At 42.0% G+C, this 20,998-nt stretch overlaps 1 protein-coding gene across 2 annotated transcripts in view; it reads left to right on the top strand.

The window, feature by feature from the left end:
* Positions 1–20,998, top strand: part of slc2a4rg (SLC2A4 regulator) — a 50,425-nt gene that overhangs the window by 20,338 nt on the left and 9,089 nt on the right. Inside the window, exons 3-7 of one of the 2 annotated variants that reach the window (XM_049580476.1) lie at positions 6,753–6,853; positions 9,730–9,968; positions 13,344–13,444; positions 17,983–18,256; positions 19,282–19,422. In XM_049580476.1, coding sequence (XP_049436433.1) covers positions 6,753–6,853; positions 9,730–9,968; positions 13,344–13,444; positions 17,983–18,256; positions 19,282–19,422 — 856 coding nt within the window. The remainder of the gene's footprint in view (positions 1–6,752; positions 6,854–9,729; positions 9,969–13,343; positions 13,445–17,982; positions 18,257–19,281; positions 19,423–20,998) is intronic. The other variant, XM_049580477.1, reaches the window with a different exon arrangement.

The raw sequence follows: 20,998 nt of genomic DNA, 5'->3' as shown, positions 1-20,998 counted from the left end.
TTGTTGGCAGTGTACAACTCCAGTGAAGCCTGGACCAACCATACAGTATTAAACTCTGCACAGCTTTGGATCATCCTGATACAAAACGGATACACTCTGTGGTCAGCCAAGTCAAAACAATGAAATCTGCTGATACTGCCCAGCCCCTTCCACTCTGTCTTCCTCTTTTTTCTTGACCTCATACAACTGGTGTCGTCCAAGCAATCTGTGTAACACTCAATTTTTTCCCCTGGTAAACAAGATGAAGCTCTAGTGTGTTGTCCAGGACTTAAGGTGATATTGGTCTTTTGAGAGTGAAACAATCTCCCCATGTTACCTGTATAATGGTAGGGTTGCTACTAAATGTTCACAGACTGCAAAAGCTGTGTATAGGAGGGGGGTTGTGGGAATTTGTGTTCTGGTAAACTTGCGTATTGGCTGAGTCTAACAGGTGGGATACACATGCAGGGAATGAGAGTGATTAGATTAGTTTAGGCAGAAAAACTAAGATGAAAAATACACTTTAGGAAATTTAATACATCACTGATAAACATGTCAGTTTTTTTAGCTGTGCTTGTTGGTTTTCAACAATGTTGTGAATGAACTGTGGCAGCTGGTCTGAACCAAAGTTTCAACTGAACCCTATTTTCCTGTGTTTCTGTGTCCGAGTTAGTAATGGGAATAACTGGCTGCATCATAACCACTTGGGACATGTGCAAACCGTCACTTTACACCCACTTAAACTGCTTGTTTTTGCCTCTGACAGGCTCAGATTGTTATTCCAAGTGTCTGTCAACATTATGGAAAGGATCCACACAGATAAACTTTTTTTAAGAGTTAGATTCTTTTTGTCTAACCATAAACCGCACTAAAATCATCAGCACTAAATCCACCAGACTCCATTTAAATAAGTGGTAATTTTAGCATCATAAAACACACTCCACTCAAAGTCGACAGACACAAAATAAAACTCACAAAACCCATCTTGGTTTGTCTTTCCACTGTTCCAACAATCCAACAAACAACACTGGTTTGGTTGAAATAATACCATAATTCACCCAGTTAAGTGTGAAAATATGCTGGCTCTATACATGCTAAAATTACTGTTTATTTAAATGGAGTCTGTTAGGCTTGGTGATGGCTACTTTGGGGCTTTCTGGTCAAACAGAAGGATCTTACTCTTTAACAAAGAGGTCTGTCTCTGTTGGGATCCTTTCCTCAAGTTGTCAGACACTTAAAATAATAATGTGAGCCTGTCAGCGGCAGAAGCAAACACTTTTAGTGGGCGTAAATTGATGGTGCACATAAGCTGGAGTGGCTACTTTGCAGCCTGTTTTGCTGCTGCCAGCTGCAGTGCTTATGCTCAATACTGGACTGGTTTTAAGAATTGTTGCCACTTAGACACAAAAATATAGGGAAATAGGGTCCACGTTTAATTATATTAGACTTACCCTTACACTGGGCTTATACTGAACACAGTGGGCACTATAAACCTGGCAGATCCTGGGAATTTCTACTGGGCTGGTAACTGGAGCAAGGGTGATGTGTTAAATATAGAGGGAAGGCCCAATCATCTCCCCAACAACAGCAGAGAGCCTACTATATTACTGGAATAGGGGTGGGGGTTAGAAAAACAGCAGCACGGCAGCATCATATCACCATCTGCAGTATCAAAGTCCAAATGTCCTCTTAGGACCTGGTGTGGAAATCTACTGTAATGGGAGATTTCTTCTAAGTGTGTCCAACTTAATTCAAGTCCATTTTGAAAAGCATCCCACAGAAATACTCTGAGCCAGGACTCATTGTGACGTACTGCGCCTTGGATGAAATAATGGTCATCTACAAAGCTTATCCATTGATTACACCCAGTTCACAGAAACACACATGCTTGGGCACACAAGCTACTCTCCCCTTTCTGCGCTCTGAGCTTGTTGTTGCTACTTGTGTCTTGCTCATAGCAGCAGCGTCTCTCTTGCTCTCTCTCTTGCTTTATGTGCCCAGGCCTGGCTTGTTGACTTAAGCTGGCCCATGTGTTGTGCCGCTGCCGGAGGGGATGGCTCTTGGCTCAGCCAAGGCCAATAGAAGTTTAGGGAGGAAGGAAGGTAAGAGGGTGTGTGTTTTGTGTGTGTGTGTGTGTGTGTGGATGTGAGAGAGAGTTAGTGTATGGTTTTGTTTGTGCATGCACTCAAGTTGGCTAAATGCTCCAATCAGAGGCATCCACAAATGTACCCACTACATACACACACACACACACACACACACACACTCACACATACTGTATGCAAGTACAGTTATGTAAATGGGTTTAAGACCGAACTATTGAGGCATGGTACCTGTCACGTAAACCACATGTTTGTCAGTGATGGGGCTCGTAAATTTCAGAGCTCAGAGTTTGAATGGTGTCACTACACTGAATACCTCAGTGTGCATGTGCCCCCACATGTTCATCTGCATATGTGGGGGAGGACATGTTTATCATGTCATTATTAAATTTACTGCACGCCATAAATGTACCATGGTTGGACTGAAAGGTTCTTGTAAACATCCAGATTTGTCACAAACCAAAACCCAAAACACCCTTCCACCCAAGCACACACACATATATGCATGTACCACACACACGTACAAACAGCCCAAGTTTGTTGACAGGGATCTCTGCTCTCCAATCACCTCTCTCTGGGCACTAAATAGAGGCATCACCAGTTTAACTCCGCTCCAAAATAAAGCCTCTCATAAGAAGATGCAGGCAGATTTACTGTCAGAGATGTCACTCTTTAGCTCCGTCCTCCAAGTTTAATGGCTCCGTAGTTGTTTCACGGACAGACGAGAAGTTATGGAGAGAGCAGCGGAGCGTGTCATTTAGAGTATCTGCAGGCGCTGATGTGATCATAAGCGATGAGCGCAGATGGCTGTGCCGTTATCTGTACGAGCTGGTTTTATGATGGCAGAATGTGGCAGCCATCTGCTTCTGACTTGGTGTAAACATTAATATCAAAGTCAGTCTGATAGCAACAGTGGATTAGCTCCACCGTAGTCAGCATGAGTAAGAGTGAATCGACAGTTGGCCCTCCGAAAAAAGGGTGCCGAAAACATGCCATTAGTGTTGTTTATTGCTCAACACATGCACACACAGATACGCACAAAAAACTCGCACCAGATGTAATGAAACTGCGGTGGAGGATCATGCTTCTGCCGGGAAGGAGAGGAAGGAAAGAGCTCAATGTCAGGAAATCAGAGTGGGTTGGGGGGTGGCAGGAGGTATTAATGGGGTCTGGTGAGTCTTGGTGTTCCTCTGTGTGGGTTTGTGAGAGTGAGGGAAAGAACGTCAAAGTTTGAATCATCTCTGAAATCAGCTAATAAGCTAGCTGACTTTCCAGCATGTTTTTTTTTGTCTGTTTCACTAACACACACACACACACACACACACACACACACACACACACAGAACAACAACATACCATGACTGTCAGTGGTATGCTGTTAGTATACTTTTCAGCTCCACAGGCAGGCCAAATAGCCCATTTCTTTAACTTCAGTGTCAGGCTGACAACACGATGTCCATGTTTGCAACAACATGATAAAAACAGCACAAAAATGTTATTAAAGAAGCGACAGAGGCCCATGAATCAACAGTGTGTCCCTGGTTGGCCCTGTGTAGAGCTGAAAACAAGGCTAATGACTGAAACAGGACACGGCTAATCTTGTTATCTCTTTATATCTTGTCCAGACTGTGTGTGTGTGTGTGCGTGTGTGTGTGTGTGTGTGTGTGTGCTGTGTATATGTGTGTTTACCCGCCTCTCCTCTGGCTATGTCTTCTGTTTTAGCTGCGGTGTGGATATTATTCTTTGCATACTGTGATTCTCTCCACGTCGGTATTTTATAATTATACTGTTTTGCCAACTACCCGCATTGTATTCAGAGCACACACACACACACACACACAAACACACACTTATTTTGAGATGTCGAAGAGTAAAACCAGCATCTTGGTGGTGTCGACACCGCCGTGCAGTGTTCAGACTGTCTCTGAGAGATTCCTGCATATCCAGTACATTCCTCTGAGATCTGTTTGCTTCCCATCCAGCAAATTCTCATCAGCGTGGGAGCTCAAACACTTTGTGAACTTTTTCTGTGTCCATAAAATGTTTAAAAGTCTTGTCACTTCTCAGAGTGGGTGTGTGAGCAGGTACAGTACACGCAGTCTCGCTGATTTACACCGTACTTTTGTTTGTGTTTTTGGACTCCATGGAGAAGCTTTTGCATGGAGTGTGTGTGTGTGAGCGTGTGTGTGAGCGTGTGTGTGCGCGTGTGTGTGCGTATGCACGCGCGTGCGTGAGCTCTGAGACTCCGAGTGGATCTCTGCCAGGGCTTAGGGCTTGGCTGAGAGAACGCCTCAAACCAGTTTACTCTGGTTGTGTAGTGGAGTCTGGGGGCGGGACAAGGACCTCTTAAAGCTGCAGACCATGTGTATCTCTGCCTCTGTCTGTGTCTCATTGTGTGTCTGTGTGTGTATATGTGTCTGTTTTGTGTTAGTGCAACTGTGTTAATGTGTGTGTGTGTGTTTGTGTGTGTGTGTGTGTGTGTGTGTGTGTGTGTGTGTGTGTGTGTTCATATGTTAACATTTTAAAGCATTTGGATTTGCATGTTACACACACAGCTGTACACAGTGAACATATATTCACCTAATTGTATTAGCTTTGACCACTCACTTTTTTCTGAGTTGTACATGAGTCTGTGTGTGTGTGTGTGTGTGTGTGTGTGTGTGTGTGTGTGTGTGTGTGTGTGTGTGTGTGAGTGCGCAAATGTGTGGGTGAGTTCTTGGCCCTGCCTTAAATAATTTTCCCCGCATTTTGCTTTCAAGGACAGCGAGAACAGAGGTGGAGAGTGCAAAATTGAATAGACGTAGAGAATACGAATGCATGAAGTGGAGAAGTTTGTGCAGAATTGCAGGACGGCACAAATTACAGTGGTGCTCGGTCACGTTTTTATTAGAATGCCGGATGCCAAAGCACACTTTTCGGGCTCACAGAGGATGTGGATGTGTTTGCAAACGTGTACTGTGTGTATGTGTACACTGGTAGCTCAAGTGGGCAGTACAAATAAGGTTTAAGCTGAGGGTGGACTGCTTAGCATGGGGTGTACTGAGCAGGAAAGGAGGAACAAGCGTGTCTCTCCTTCTCTCTAAGCGAGGTTGCACAAGCTGTGCAGAAACACACCACAAAACCCTTTCACTCTTGAGGCTTTCCATTACATCCTCGTGTACACACACACATGCACAATCTTAAACTCACACACACAAACTGTGAGTTCCCCACGGTGCATATAATCATGTATCTGTGTACTCTGGCTACTTCTTTTGTTGGATTTGTTCGCTGCATCATTCGAATTTCTTCCAACATCACTGTTGATATTTTTGGGGGCTACAGAGATTTGAAGCTTTCTCAGGGGACAAGGCCGGGGTTTTTCTTCTAAAATAATTTTCCATTACTCAGTCAAAACAGCAGACTGTTTTGCAGAGTATGGCTGCAGTTTCATTTGTTCAAACATATTTCTTAACACCGCTTGCTGAGTTCTAACAAAGAGCAGGAACGCTGAACATATTATACCACCTCTCAGATCTCTGTACTGGCTACAAGAGCCTCAAAGAATTGACTGTTATAAATCACTTAATAGTTTTATTACGTAAGTATATCTCTGATTTACTTCCACACTATGAACCCTCTAGAACTAAACAGGATGAAGCTACATTCATTTATTATACGATACATAGCTGGAATAAACTTCCGGTATGATCTTAGATGTGCCCCACCTCGGTCTACTTTTAAAAACAGGCTAAGACTTTTATATTTCCCTCTGCTTTTTATCTCTGCTAATAATTTTAGTCTGAATCTCAAACACACTGTGGCTTTATGTGGAATTTATTGTTTTAATCTTTTTATTTTCTATCATTGGGCCCAAAAATACAATCAGCTAGTTGATCGGGCCGGTGCTCAAAAAGTAAGAGAAATATTGTTTGATATAAATAATATTTCAGATATTTTTATCAGGAGCGACATTACTGCTCTACTTGCCAAGACTTTGTTCTGCACTGCCTGTGTCTGTCTCCAGTTTCTGCAGCAGCTAGCTTTACCGCAGTGTTCTCAGACAGCAAGGCTGGATCAGCTGTCCTCCTGTATTTCTCGGGTTGTCTCGAGGCAGTGATCTAATGTTTCTTTATCCAGCTAGCATCTTTGTGGTTAAATCGGTTGCCGCCAAAGTTGGAGTTCACCCGTATTCTGACCTGTAAATTCATTGAAACAACCCAGGATATACATGAATATGTCAGCTTTGCAAAATAAGGTGTTAACACAGTGTAAATACACATAAGGAAATCAGATTAATTAGGTTATGTTCACAGGAAGTGTAAAACATGTAACTCACGTCCTTTATAACTAAGAAATCCCACTTCTTAATGTCAGGGTGCTGTAACACAAAATCCTGACATGAATGTTATTGTTGGACCCTGCAGTCATGTGAGATGCCCAAGTTATCCAAAACTACACTAACAGCTATATTCAGAGCAGAACGATATGAAGCTCACATGTGAAGCATTTTATTTTTCTTTGGAAAAAAAAGTACAGTATTGTATTACCTGTTGGAATTTTATTCATCCACCATGGTTAGACACTTTTCCTGATGCTTGGGTTCAAGGTGAAGTGGAGACAAGTTCAGAGGTGATAATCTACACGTGACTTTTTCCTGTGTGGTCAATCTATATTTGTGTGTTTTTGCAGGAAGCCCTCAGGTCATGCTGATAAGGAGGTGATGGCAGCCACTGTCCTGACCTCACTGTCCACATCCCCTTTGGTGCTCTACCCTTCCTCTGCAGCTACAGGTAACATCACTCCCTCAGCATCAGCTCCATCCTAATCTTAAACACATCTGCAGTAGAAACCGTCAAAGACTGACTCATCCACTGTATTAAACAAACTAAGGCCATTTACTTCACATCATGTCACAGGGTCACTTACACTTAGTCAGGTGGAGCAGGGGGACCCTGGGATGAAAAACTCATCAGTTACTGAGATGTTACCTCAACACAGACTGATCTGCAGAGTCATTTATGTGTTCACTTAATGGAAGGCTGTCTTACAGTGTCATTTGCACTATTCCCTTATCTTTGTATGCATGCTTACCCAAGCCCAGCACTTGCTGCCAACTGTTCAGCCATGACCCTATCATCAGAGCTCCTTTTGCTGGTTCTAGTATTACCATGCCAACCCTGCCAGACGGTCAAAGTCCTATCTGCTTTTTTTTTCTGCCAGCATTAAACCAAGGCTACTCTTTTTGCTTTCAGTAAGGCAACATGTAGTAGCTCATATTCCAAATAAACCTGTTTGACAGCAGTGTACGACAAAATAAATCTGTTACAGTGTACATTTTTATTGTAGAATTCATTAGATCTATTCAGAGGGTGCTGTGGGTTTTGGAGGAGCTAATCTCGATGAAAACCTTACTTGACACAAGGTATTGCAGAAGGTGGTGGATATCATTGATTTATCACAGTTTATCCGAGCCTCGTGAAAATGCAAATTTAATTGCTCAATTATTAGTATTAGTATTACAGTATTAGTATTTTCCAAATTTTGCCCCTCATCCTCACCCACGCCAGCACCACCACCACCACTACCCTAAGCTCTAATACTAACAGGCAAATAAGCTTTTGGCCATTAGCCTTGTGCTGACAGAGATGCAGTCTCCAACAACCATATCCAACCATCCAGGCCAAACAGTTTTGCATACATGTTCTCAGTTTTGATTTTATAGCACAAAAGGTCAAGTCAGTTATTTCAAAACGCAAAGAAAAAATATTTCAAGTTAGATTTTAACACTTACATTCCTTCTTTTACCATAAAACAAATAAAGGAGCGAAAACAAAATGCCTTCAAATGAAGTATTTACATCAGCGGCACATGTGTTCTGCACATCTGACCCCGCTATGATTGTGAATATGATGCAAGTGAAACTCCACCGCATAATTTCCCAATAACTGTGTGTGGAGTATCAGTTGACAAGTTGCAATGTGTTTCAATGATAACAATACATTTATTTAACATGTAAATACAGATACTGATACCGATAACAGTAGTTAAAATAATAATTTGGCTGATTGCTCATAGCTGACAGCAGATGCCAATGTTTTGATATTGTTGCTTGTTTTGTTGTTACTGTTATTTATTCCTCCTTTTGTGCCAGGGGAAACTACATTTACATTTTACAAGATTACATTGAACACATCATGAGAATGTTATGATTTACCTTCGCCCGATACTCCTTTTTACTCTATAGATTATTATGTAACTGTATGCATCCTCTGTGAGCTGTTAGTTGCTGCAACCGGCTTCATAGAGCTAACATCAACTAGCTCTCCTCCTGCTGATGTCAGCATGGATTTGTTGTTCACAGTGTAGCATTATCAGGGAAGCAAAAAGGTGTGCTCTCTGACACAACATTAGTGAGTTTATTGTGTCCTTTGGTGTCCGAAACATGTTTTCTATTGTTTTCTAGCCACCTTTATCACAACACAATGATATCAGAGAGCCAATTCACCAAAGAGTCATTATATTCTTCTTCTACCTGCTCATTAATTTAAGTTTGAGACCATTAGTCTCGAAACCTGGGAAACTGATGTGATACAACAGAAAAACATCACTCACTGCTATCAGTGCATGTCATCTTACAGGCCGATGGCAGTCAACAATGCAAATATCAGCAGATACAAATGTTCAGCTGATAAATCAGTACATCCCTAGTAGATACATATAACTCATATTGTCAACGATATAGTCAGTAAATATAATTGTTGTACTTAATCCCATTTAATTGTCAACCATTTCCCTTTGCATGGGCTTCCTTCTGAGCCTTGGGCCTTGCTCATCCGTACCCTGATGTCCCCTGACAGCCGGGCTCCCCAACGACACTCCTTATTCTGCACGATTTTTGTGGCTTCACATCAAAAGTATTTTTTTGTGATACACATTTCCCCCTTATTGTATCATTTAGGACTTGAAATGAAACCTGGCCACACTCTGCTCTGAGGGAGGTGAAACATTGTCCACCTCAGGGCTTTAGTAAATCTGTGAGAAGTAATCCTCATGGACAAATTGATCTAGTAATGTATTAACTGGGATTCAGCTCCTTATATTCCTATAGGAAATAGTTATTGGTTGGTATATGTTAATCCCCAGCATACATCATATTAAGCTTTGCTCTATGATGGGGTTTAAGTTTTGTTTTTGTCCTATGTCTTGCTGCAGTGAAAGTCAGATAAAGCCGGCACGATTATCCAGTCAAGCGTCATTGGATGAGCTGGTCAAAAGGCCAAAGGGTATAGAAAAGGTTTGTGGGCCAAGACTTAGAGAAGTAATATGGTACCTTGTCCAGGAAATTAAAGCTGTGTTGGGCTTAATGGGCAGAGTCCAGTATAGCTAAATGAAAAATGTTCGGACAGTAAAGTATCCACTGCATATACCATATTAAAGCTATTTATGCATCAAACAGGCTGTCAGGGTTTAGGGCTTTTGAGAGATTTTACATTTTCATTTCCCTTCTAGAGTTAGGATGTGGGTCAGGACTGCTATGCATACTCTTCCAACTTTATGTTGTGCCAACATTGTTTTTATTTCAGACCTTTAAAATATTGTGCACAAACACTCATGCTCACTTTTGTCTTACCATTAATCTAAACTGTCTGTCTTCTCTAAACTGCAGTCCCAGAGCCAGCCAGCAGGGCTTGGAAAGAGGTGCTATCAGATAGCTACAGCAGTTCGACCAGTGGCAACTGGAGCTGGGATGCCAGCGACCAATCAGTGCCCTCCACACCGTCCCCGCCGCTATCCAACGATACCAACAAAAACTTCCTGCTCTCGTCCCAGGGCGATGACGTCATTGAGGATGTCGCAGAGAGCACGCACTTCATGTTTGAGGACCCCATACCTCGAAAGCGTAAGGTAAAAATGGATGACACTTGATCTGACTTATACATCAAGGGCTCATTTATGCTCAAAGTTAGATACTTATACGAGCATGGACGGAGCCTTCTGTCCATGTTCGTGTCCATGTCGTCCATATTTGTGTATATTTTCTATAAGATTACGGATATGGACGAACAGAGTACAGAGTGTATTCTAGTGCCATCTTTTGGATGTATCTATGACACTTAGGACATGCGAAAAGTATGAGGGCAATGATAGTTACAGTGTTTGAAATGTAAGTATCTAGCACGTAAATTAACTATAAATGAGCCATATATCAGGAAGATAACAAACTCAAAGAAATAAGTTGACATCCACAGTTTCTTGACTCTGCTGTGGTTTGTGGTATCACAGCAGCCCCAAATTCTGTCCATTCCACTTTAAACTCAAACCAAAAAAAATCAGCACATGCTGAGTAATATTTCATGGCCACAGTTGTAGAGAAACAACTCTGATATGCTTTTGTTATTTCTATAAAATAGCAGCAGGGAGAGACCTTGGAAAACCTGCTAGAAACATCCAGAAAATGAAATGCAGTTTAACAGCCTCTGACATAAGACCTGTCGCTTTGTGCTTGTGCAGATGATGGATTATGTTCTCCCTTTCACTCCTCTCCGTCTCATTTTTTTAAACCATAGAAACAGTCCAGAGTGTCAAAGTGTTTTCACTGTCAAGAAGCCTTACATCCCCTCTTTAGTCTTTTCATGGGGGGAGGTGGGAAGGTTTAGTAAGATTGAAGGAGCGGGGAGGGATGAACAGCAGGAAGTAGCCAAAGGTTCAAGGGATGCATAAAAATGAGACTCGGAGGGTGCAGAGGAGGAGAGGAGAATTGATGCTCATGGTTGCAACAAGAGGAGAAATGAATCTCAATATTTCCTCTAGCCATACAGTGACAGAGGAGAGCTCATACACTGTACAATATGTGGGTGTTTGCAATTCCACCTCCCTGGAGTGGGGCAGATTATTGAGCTGGCGAATATATAAAACCACAAAGACTCGGAGGACGACGCTGCTAGAGAGCCATGCCATACCATAGATAAGCAGACAGGAAATGAAGTAAGATGACGCCGGGAGGAAAATAGACACACAAGTTGTGTGGAAGAGGGATAAAACGTGAGCTAACCTGCTGGCCAGCTTTGTGTTGCAATATAACTGACGCCAACCCCAGAGGTCTAAACCCTCTATGAGCAGCTGCCCCTTGGATTGTGGGCTGTTTGATTTTCTGCAGGCAGTGGGCTAAGAGGATTATTAAACATGGCAATCACCAGTCTTACTGTAACAGTGTTAAGATGCAAGAAAAACGCTTAGGGAATTAAGTGATTTGTGATTGTTTGTGGGAATAAAGACTAGCTTTGCTGTGTCATTTGTATTAGGGTTGTTATAAACAGCATGGTAGGGAGCGTGCACACAGCCAGCACCAGTTGAGCATTTGCTGTTGAATAGAATAAAATGAAGTGACAGTCAATGAGAAATAGTTGAGAGCAGTACTAGTTAACATAACCATTGATAAAAACCTGTTCTACTCTCACTCCTCTCTCAGTTCTCCCCTATCTGTCTTCCCTGCTCCCTCCCTCTCTTCTCTTCTTGGCCTTCTTTCTCCAGAGGCTGTTGAAAGGTAATGAGAGAACACACCCACTGTCTTTCATTAGCAGTGATGCAGGTCCCTGCCTGCTCATCGGACAGCTGCCAACCCCTGATGGGCAAAAATGAAAATGAATTGATATAAAAAAAAAAAACACCCACTCCATCTTTTTATCTTTCTGTCTCCCTCATGGTTTGCTCATGAACCAAAGAGACTTATATTCATCTTAATGTGAAACCAGATTTGAGGGGGTCAGATATGATGAGCATTTCCAAATGCTACTTTTGATAATCAGAGGTTAGAAAGAGGCCAGTGTGGTTTTCACAGGTGTGCTTTTGTCTGTGTGTATATGAGGAAGTAAAGCATACATGTGCTATGTATATGTAGTTGTACTTTTTTGAGAGGCCTTGAATGTTGTTTTAAACATCAGGGACAGCCCCAGGCTGCACCCCAGCACCAACCTATTTCCGGTGAGATAGATCATGCTTTGATGAGCTCAGTCACTGTCTCACCAGCTCATCCTCTGACTGTGCGTTCATACTTTAAATGATAAGCTGTGCGCACCTTTGTAAAGTTTGACTTAGTGGCAAAATGTGGGCTAGTTTTATTTCTGATGCTTGGAAAAAATTAGGGAAACTGGACTGAATAATACACGCTACATGTATGCAGGTATACAGAATATACTTTTCATGTTTTGCTATAATTTGTCTTGCATATATGTGCATGAAAATTGATAGTCTGCCTTGTAAGCCTTGCAAAATACTACATTGATATCACCAATCTGAGTAGATCTAGATCTAGTAGAGTAGATTTGCAGGGGAGGTTGTAGCCATGCCAGCAGTACAAGGAGCAAAAATCTAAGTATATCTTCATAAATTGAAGATAACAAACATCAAAAACTCATGTCCGTTTGAAATTACAGTTAGACATGAGACCTCCTGTAGGATTAATCTCGGGGTTGAGGCAAAGATTAAGTTAATACACAACCCCTAAAGCTTATGGTTTGACTAGCGTAACCAACAAGTGATGAGGCGACCCAATGCCAGACAAGGGGAACGCACATCAAGTACAGTACACTCTGTGTGATGCAGGACGTAAAGCACCGCCCCCGTATAAAATACCAACTTTCTAGGGAGTCCCATGGATCTTCACCCCGGTCCACAACATGCACAGAAAGCAGGAAGAAATGAAAATAGTACATTTAGTCTGCTCATCGATCAGTGGCTGAACATGAAAGCACTGCGAGGTAGACAGAAAAGGGTACAATTTCATTGTCCCCTCTGCGTCCCCTGTCTTTTTCTGTCTCTCTTTCTCTCCCACTCTGTATGTGTCTGAGCTTGTCATATATCGGGTTTCTATTTTTATGGGCTTGCTGCTCTAATAGCTCTCTAATGAGGTGTAGTGTTTGGCCCCTTGTAGCGTGGCACTCAGTCTCCCACAAAGGCCTTTGTGTCGTGGCTGCCAATGAGATCCACACAGAGGAACGTGACAATACATGCTGCATAGACCTCCATTTCCCATGAAATACTCATCAGTGTGTTTTACAGATAATGTGTTAAGTTTCATCACTGTTTCTGCCGTGGCTGACAGCCTATGTTTTTCCATTGTTCGGAAAATGATTCACAACCCAAAGGCTTTAATTAAAGGATTAAATAAATAAACCAAAGATAGATGTAATGACAATACACTCACAGTGTGTTTATAGTGACACTTGTCTAAATCAGCTATCCTCTGACTTGTGCTGGTTTTGTGGTTATCGTCTCTTCCAGAACTCCATGAAGGTGATGTTCAAGTGCTTGTGGAAGAACTGTGAAAAGGTCCTCAGCACCTCCTCAGGGATCCAGCGACACATCCGCACCGTCCACCTGGGGTGAGTTGGAAGTCATAACAGGAAAACTGCACACACGCAGCGCTCAGTTATCGTTTCCAGAAAGGATTCTTGACTAAATATTATAGGTATAATTCACATATCTTATTCACGGGTACTGTAATATAACGTGTTACTGTTCCTAAATTCAGTAATCACATTACAGCTGCTAATGAAACAATTATGTTGTTAGTTGAGTTACAGAAGTTCTTCAATTATCCACATAATGAATGGATAGAAAAAAATTAATCAAACTTGCCAACAACTGCGATGCTGTCTAGTGCACCTGTGGAGAGGCTCTACAGCCTGAGCAGTGTGTGCTGTCTCCAAGGAGGAACAGGTTGTCTGACAAATGATTTGAGAGATTCCTCCTCATTATATATAACGGCTGCTTCAGTGATAAACAAGCCAAATAAGCTGAACTAGTCTACAATAAAACTACAGTTTGGTGAGCGAACGACTCAAGTGACTTTGTTGAGTGTGTTTGGCTGTTAAATGCAGATTATATGTCATTTAAACATGCTTTTTTCTTTATAAACCTGTCATCATCCAATGTGTTCCTCCTTATTAGCAGGGTATCAGTGCTCGATAACTTTTAAGTATTGACCAAAATAGCCCCGTACCAAGTTGTGTCAAAACGTCACCAGTCCAACGATACTGGCATTTGATTCTTTTTGTGCCGGGATCTGATTCCAGACCACCCTTACTACCCAGCCATGTCCAGAGCTGCTGTGCTTCCAACAAAAGGTCTTTTTAATGTCTGCTCGGTTAGGACGCGCTAACACAGCAGTGACGGCTAACATCCAACACTGAGCTGTCAAACAGTCCCAGTGAACTTGCACCAGCACCAAAGTGGTTTATTCTGTTCTTAAACTCGTCAATAACTGTTTGATACTCTTAATCGTGTTACTACTGTCACTATATGTGTGGCCGTGCGGACTCTTACAACTGTCCCCTGTGCAAAACTCACACCCCCACAGCGGAAGCTACTTACCATACAGTGAGTGCTGTGGGGAAATGCAGCACAGTGTGTTTGAGTTGGCAGTTCAGCGTGCTGAGATGCCGCCAAAACACAAGCTAACACAGCAGTAGGGGTGTGCGATATGGACAAAAAATAATATCTCGATATTTTGGCGGAGTTTGAAGACAACGATAATTAGACGATATTCTTTTAAATATGTGTTTTTAACAGCCTGAGTTATAGCTCATTAATTGTTTCTGATGGATGATATTAATGGAAAAATGTTCTTAACATTTCTTGCTGCTTTTTTACCTGCTCTCTCTGTTTGACTCTGGTGACGGCCTTTTGTAGCGTCAATTCCGGGTCCATTTGCAACTGTTCTGATAGGCGTTTGTCCCGCAGACTCACCACAAGCCTGTCCCTCACCATCTCATCATGTAGAGCCCCGTAACCGCAGTGCTCCGCCAGGCAGTGCAGCGCCGTAATGAAACTGTCGGCCGTCTCGCCCGTTTCTTGAAGCCGCTGATTAAACTTTACTTTCTCAAAGATCACATTCCTGCGATTCTCTTCTGCTTGCGTCTCCAATCCAGAAGCAATGCGGAATCTGTCGAAGCGTTTAATCCATTTAGGCCAGTCTTCAGCCTTGAAGGTGAACTTTTCCGGCGGGGAGACTTGAAACTGTGCCATGTTGCCGCTTCGTTCAGCTAACTGTGGCTAGGCTAGGTAGCTCCGTAGACGGTCTTCCAGTACTGCGAACTTTAGCCTGACAGGCTGGGACCTATCACTACAGTTGACCCACGTCTTCCAAAGCTGGAGCATCCGTGGGCGGTGTTGCTATGTTGTCTCGCTAATGTTTGTTTAGCAGCAGGCTGACTTGCCGGGAAGGTGCCAGTGAGAGATCATGTGACCACCTAGGTGTACTGCGGTGTGCTGCTGCACGCAAGTTGGGTAACTCTTGTTCAATGAACATGTGGGGTTTCAACCTTTCAACGTGTGTTTTCAGTTGTTTTTGTGAAGTCATTTGCATACTCGATAACGTAAATTTGCACATCATTAAAACAACAATGACGATATTATCGTTAACCACCCCTACACAGCAGCAGCGGCTAACACTGAGCAATTAAACAGTCCCAACAAACTTGCACCAGCAACAAAATGTTTTGAATCTGATGTTAAACTCATTAGTAACCATGTGATGCTAACACATAGCCCAGTTGCATATGTGTGCAGCTGAGCAGACTCTCACAACTGTCCCCAGTGCGGAGCTCACACTGTGGTGAAATGGAGCATGGTGTATTTGAGTTGACAGTTAAGCGTGCCAAGATGCCACCAAAACATTTAACATTATGGCTATTCTACATCCAACCCTGTTCACATTATGGGTATCGAATGAAGTACTCTATTTGTATTGGTATCACTTCAGGGGTTCTGGTTTCAGCAGTGATATCGTAACTTTTTTAGCAATACCAAGCCCTACTTGTAAGGATAGGGATTTGTGCGGCATATATAACATTTAGCTTTATATTGTTAAGTTGTAATTATGCAACAATGCAGTTACATAAAAGAAATGTGACAAGTAGTGTAACAAATTACTTTCTACTGGGAGTCATTAACTAAAGTAATGCTTTACTTTAAAATAAAAGTAACGAGTAAAGTGTAATACACACATATTTTTGGGTGATGATCCCAATACTGCTTGTAGATGTGTAGTTAAATGAATATGTAAGGCTCCCCACTTAAACCTTAGACTTACATACTGCCTAGTTGTGTCTATTATGCACTCAACCACAGTTTTTTGTCTCAGCTGAGCCACCGCACACACACACAAACACTCACACCACCACCACCACAAGGCAGTACAATGATCTGCATGAGTCACATCAATGATCTCCATTGTGACACCGACAGTATTTAAAAGTTTGTTTTTATTTGTATTCATATTCATGTGTTTATAACTGCAGGCTTTGTTTTTCCACTTTGATAAAGACCTCCACTGTGTGGGTGTCACTTAAATAATCCTTTCTCCGCAGCTTCGGGGGTAGTTGCATTAAACTGCGATTTAAATAATGTGGTAAGACAAGAAAAGTGACACATATCCGACTAGTCACAGATTGGATGCTGTCCAGCTGACTGCCTTTACATCTGAGCTGAGCTTGTGTGTCACTGCTTCTTTTTCACGCTCGAGCCTTGTGCTTAGAGGTATATTATCTAATAAAGAAGCAGGTACTTTGTATCACAATGCTTAAAAGATGACTGAATATAACATAAATGTACGGGGTATCACACTGTGTGATTGCGTGTTGTACATATATGTGATCCACTGTGTCACATTGTAACAACACAGCACTAATCTACCTTTACTACTTTTACCTGATGCAGCAGGTACATTTGAGACTGTAAATAAATACCCCAGTAAAATACATAAACTTTGAGTTTGAGCAGCTATTAGAAAGGGATCTTAACTATGATGATTTTAAGTTTATATCACTAGAATCAAGGGGAGAAAGACAGACTCCATGTTGCTCTACTGTTACTACATGAGTTAGTTTAACCTCCTGCAGTTACTGTCATTTCATCACCAGCCTGTTTGTTTGAGGACGCCCGCAGCCCACTGGCTTTTACTGCCCCCTGCTGCTGGGAAGAGTAACCACCTCCTGCACTCTGTGTCATTAAGTGTCAGCGGGGCCCATGTTTGTAGATGTCAGTGGTATTTTAGTAAAACGGAAAGTCACATGGTATCTTTTATCACTACTATGCTTCCAGTCAGTGTTTTGAAATGTACTTTTAATGTTATTAGATATATGTATTGTTTTCCTCCTCTCAGTATTGTTTGTATGTTTACAGTTTATGATAAGAAATCATAGAATGAATGAAACATTTATTTGCTTTGCACAGCTGAGGATAAAACTGTATCAAAACATGTCACCAACAACACATAACATGAAGTGCATAGAGTGAAAAAATGTGCTGAGTATGCATTTTTGGTAAATTTATCAATATTATACTGAACCAAGATTAAAACCATCCACAAACAGATATTACCCAAATTAAATTATATGAAATTGAATAAACATCACCCTTATTTTTTATAAGTTTTCCCTTTAGTACACTAAAATGTTTCTGCTTCATTTCCAGAGAAATGTCTAACAGCATTAAAATAATGTGCGAGACTGCAATGGCAATATATCACAGGCCTACTCAGCCAACCTCTAGCACAGGCAACAGTGTTTAGGCTAATGCTCCTCAGAGGAATGTCCATTTAAGATCATGGACCTGAGCCATGAAATTAATGGTTGCAGATGAGAGGGGAGTGAGTGGAATTATTTCAAATACATACCATAAAGCATTTTCCGGCACCCGCGTTTATAAATTTGAAATGAACAGGAGAAACTGACTTAGTTTGAGAACATACCTGTGCGGCCTACATAAAGATGTGGTAAGATGGGTGTTGAAACTGAGCGTAAGAGGTCCGATGATGTTTATTGTCACATCAAAGCTGAAACTGAAATTAAAAAGAAGCTACAATAACTCAGTTTAGGATATCCTGAAGAGTTTCTAAGTAGTTGCTCCTCTCCTGCAGGCGAAACAGCGACTCGGACTACAGTGATGGAGAGGAGGACTTCTACTACTCAGAGATCGAGGTCAACATGGACAGCCTAACGGAGGGCTTGTCCAGCCTCACACCCACCTCCCCCACCACGGCTGGCCCTCCGCCTGTTTTCCCTCCACCGCTCACCGCTGTCCCTCACTCTGAACACATCAGTGTGAATGGATCGCAGAGCCATGCCCCGACACCGCTCAGTCAGTCAGCTCCCTCCACGCTCTGCCACATCCGAACTGACCACGCCTACCAGGTAATTCACACAAGACTCTGGACACACACATTACTCAATTTTATTTCTCAAAATTGAAGCTACTGCAGTGTCCCTGAAAATAAAACAAAACCAAAACAGCATCAAGCACTTACAGAGCCACAAAGTTTCAGATTTCTATCATATGGAATCTGCAGAGGCAGTTTTCAAGATCAATGTGGGAAATAAAGCTCTGAGGTCAGAGTGAATTACTGAACTCCTACACCAGTGTGGGAGTATATATCAGGGAGAGAAAAGCAACAAAAAAAAAAAACATTCTTGCAAATATTAACAAAAGGTCACATGAAGAACGAAGTCCGAATATTTTCAAGTCAGACAAGATATTCAGTCGTGTTCAAATTCCTGCTTGCAACACTTCATTTGAACTGCTTTGTAGCAACTTTGGGTATCCGTGCCTCCTCCTCCCTCTTCTTCTCCGTGTCCTTCCTCTTCTTTTTTCTTCCTCTTAACTGTACAAATTTATGAGCACTCCTCTCACTTATATGACCTTGGAGGTAAAAATGAAATGGTTTCAGCTGGAAAAACACATTTGGTTAAAGTATAAATCATTCAGTATTGAATATTGAATTCAGTCCTTCGCGGTGGTTCGAGGTTGTATGGAACTTTCAGTTGCCATGACGACACAAAATGCACTTGAAAATAGACTTACAGCATGTATATGCACTGGAACTACAATAACCACTTCTCACTGTACTCATACTCATGCTTTAATACTGCAAACTTCATCCTCTCTCTGCTGTTCCTTACGCTGCCTTATCTATAATCCTAAAACTTGCACATTTTCTGTCTATCTGAAATAGTTTATGTGGTAAGCAGTTGTGTTCCTGATTAGAGTTGATATGAAGCCACATTTCAGTCATAGAGGTGGAAAAATGCCGTCCCTGCTCATTATATGATCTGTTTCTCTGTATCCTCCTCCTCTCTCTTTCTATCTGCACTTTCCCTGTCCCTCCCTCTTTCTGTCGTCTCCTCTCCTGGCTATGGCGGGGTGGTTGTCCATGTTCCAGGCCACTGCTCCAGTGAGTATCCCAGTGGGTCCTGAGCTGGCTGGGTTAAGCAATGGTAATGGGACCGGGCCTGGAATTGGGACTGGGAACGGCATCAGTGTGTCATGGCAATCCCCTCCTGTCATTTTCAAAGGCGTCCCGGTGAGTGAGGCTTTGTCTCACGCCTTTTTATCTTAATCTTGTTCTCTCTCCTGCTGTTTCCACTGGTAACCTTTTTTGTTAGTCACCGGCGGGGAGACTTGAAACTGTGCCATGTTGCCGGGGTCCATGTCATTGGTTCGACAGCCCATTGGTTCGACGTCCCATTAGTTCGACTGTCCGCGGTGCTGAACGGCTTGTTTTCCACCTTCGCTGCTAATAACATCATCTTTTAATACATACAGAGGCAAAAGTCTTTCTTTATGTAGCACAATCCATCCAAAGATGCTATTCAAAGTACGTAACATATAATCAAGATAAGAAGACATAAAAATAAATATGCATGCAGGTATAACATTAAAGTATTTTCAACCTGGACCCTATTTTCCCTTTTTTTTGTCTAAGTGACAACTGGGAACAACAGGTTTTTTTTGTTTTTTTTAAAAATTTGTCCAGTATTGGGCCACAGCCATGATACAGGCTGCAGTGTAACCACTCGGGGCATCTTCACACCATGAATTTACGTCCACTAAAGTACTTGCTTTTGCCAGTGGCTCGATCACTGTTCTGAGTGTCTCACAACATCATGGAGAAAATCACTACAGAGATAGAGCTTTCCGTTCCGTTTAACCGGAAACAGCCTCAAAATCAGTGTCACCAAATCAACCAGATTTCATTTTAATAAAAGGTAATTTTAGGGAGTATAGCATCAGCATATTTTCACATCTAATTTGATAAATTAAGGGTTTATTTTAAGCAAACCAGAGAAGGTGACTATTGGAACAGTGGAAACACGAACCAAGTCAGCTTTTATGAGTTTTATTTTGTCTCTATCAACTTTGAATGCAGTGTTTTTTACAATAATAAAATTAGTGTTTATTTAGATGGAGTCTGGTGGGCTGGGCGATAGCGATTTCGGGGCTGTGTCTAGTTAAACAAAAAGACTCTTACTCTTAAACAAACAGGTCTGTCTCTATAGGGATCCTTTAAATAGTGTTGTCGGACACGTATAATAACAATCTGAGTCTTTCAGTGTTAAACAAGAACTGTTAGTGGACGTACATTGGTGGTGCACACATGCTCTGAGCGGTTACATAACAGCCTGTTTCACAGCTGCCAGCTGTGGTCAACACTGAACCAATTTCAAAAACTGTTGTTCCCCTAAGTTACCCGTTAAATGTGGCCAACATTATATTGTACATGTGTCATCACTCTTCATGTAAGATTTTTGCAATTAAATAGATATAAGAAGTTCAGAATTAGAAGCAATCAAACAAGTAAAAACGACGAAATGCACTCTCTAACATCATCATGGCCTCTAGTAGGCAGTTTTAAAGGCTGGGGCCATAATGGCTGCAGCAGCATTGCCATGAATCAGAGTGTGGGCTCATGGGACAGCCAGGAGACAGTCAGAGGACCTGTGGGATCTAGGGGGCACATATTGTATCTTAAAAGCACATCAGACGTCCTCGGGCCCAGAACTGTTTAAAGATTTACAAACCAATAAAAGGGTCTTAAAATCAATAATAAAACTGACAGGCAGCCTCTGCAGGGACACAGAAAAACTTATGTAATGTGA

The sequence above is a fragment of the Epinephelus fuscoguttatus genome, linkage group LG7 (genome assembly GCF_011397635.1).
Source record: "Epinephelus fuscoguttatus linkage group LG7, E.fuscoguttatus.final_Chr_v1".
Taxonomy (NCBI): Eukaryota; Metazoa; Chordata; class Actinopteri; order Perciformes; family Serranidae; genus Epinephelus; species Epinephelus fuscoguttatus.
The sequence above is the reverse complement of the archived record's forward strand: the minus strand, read 5'-3'. Positions and strand labels throughout refer to the sequence as shown.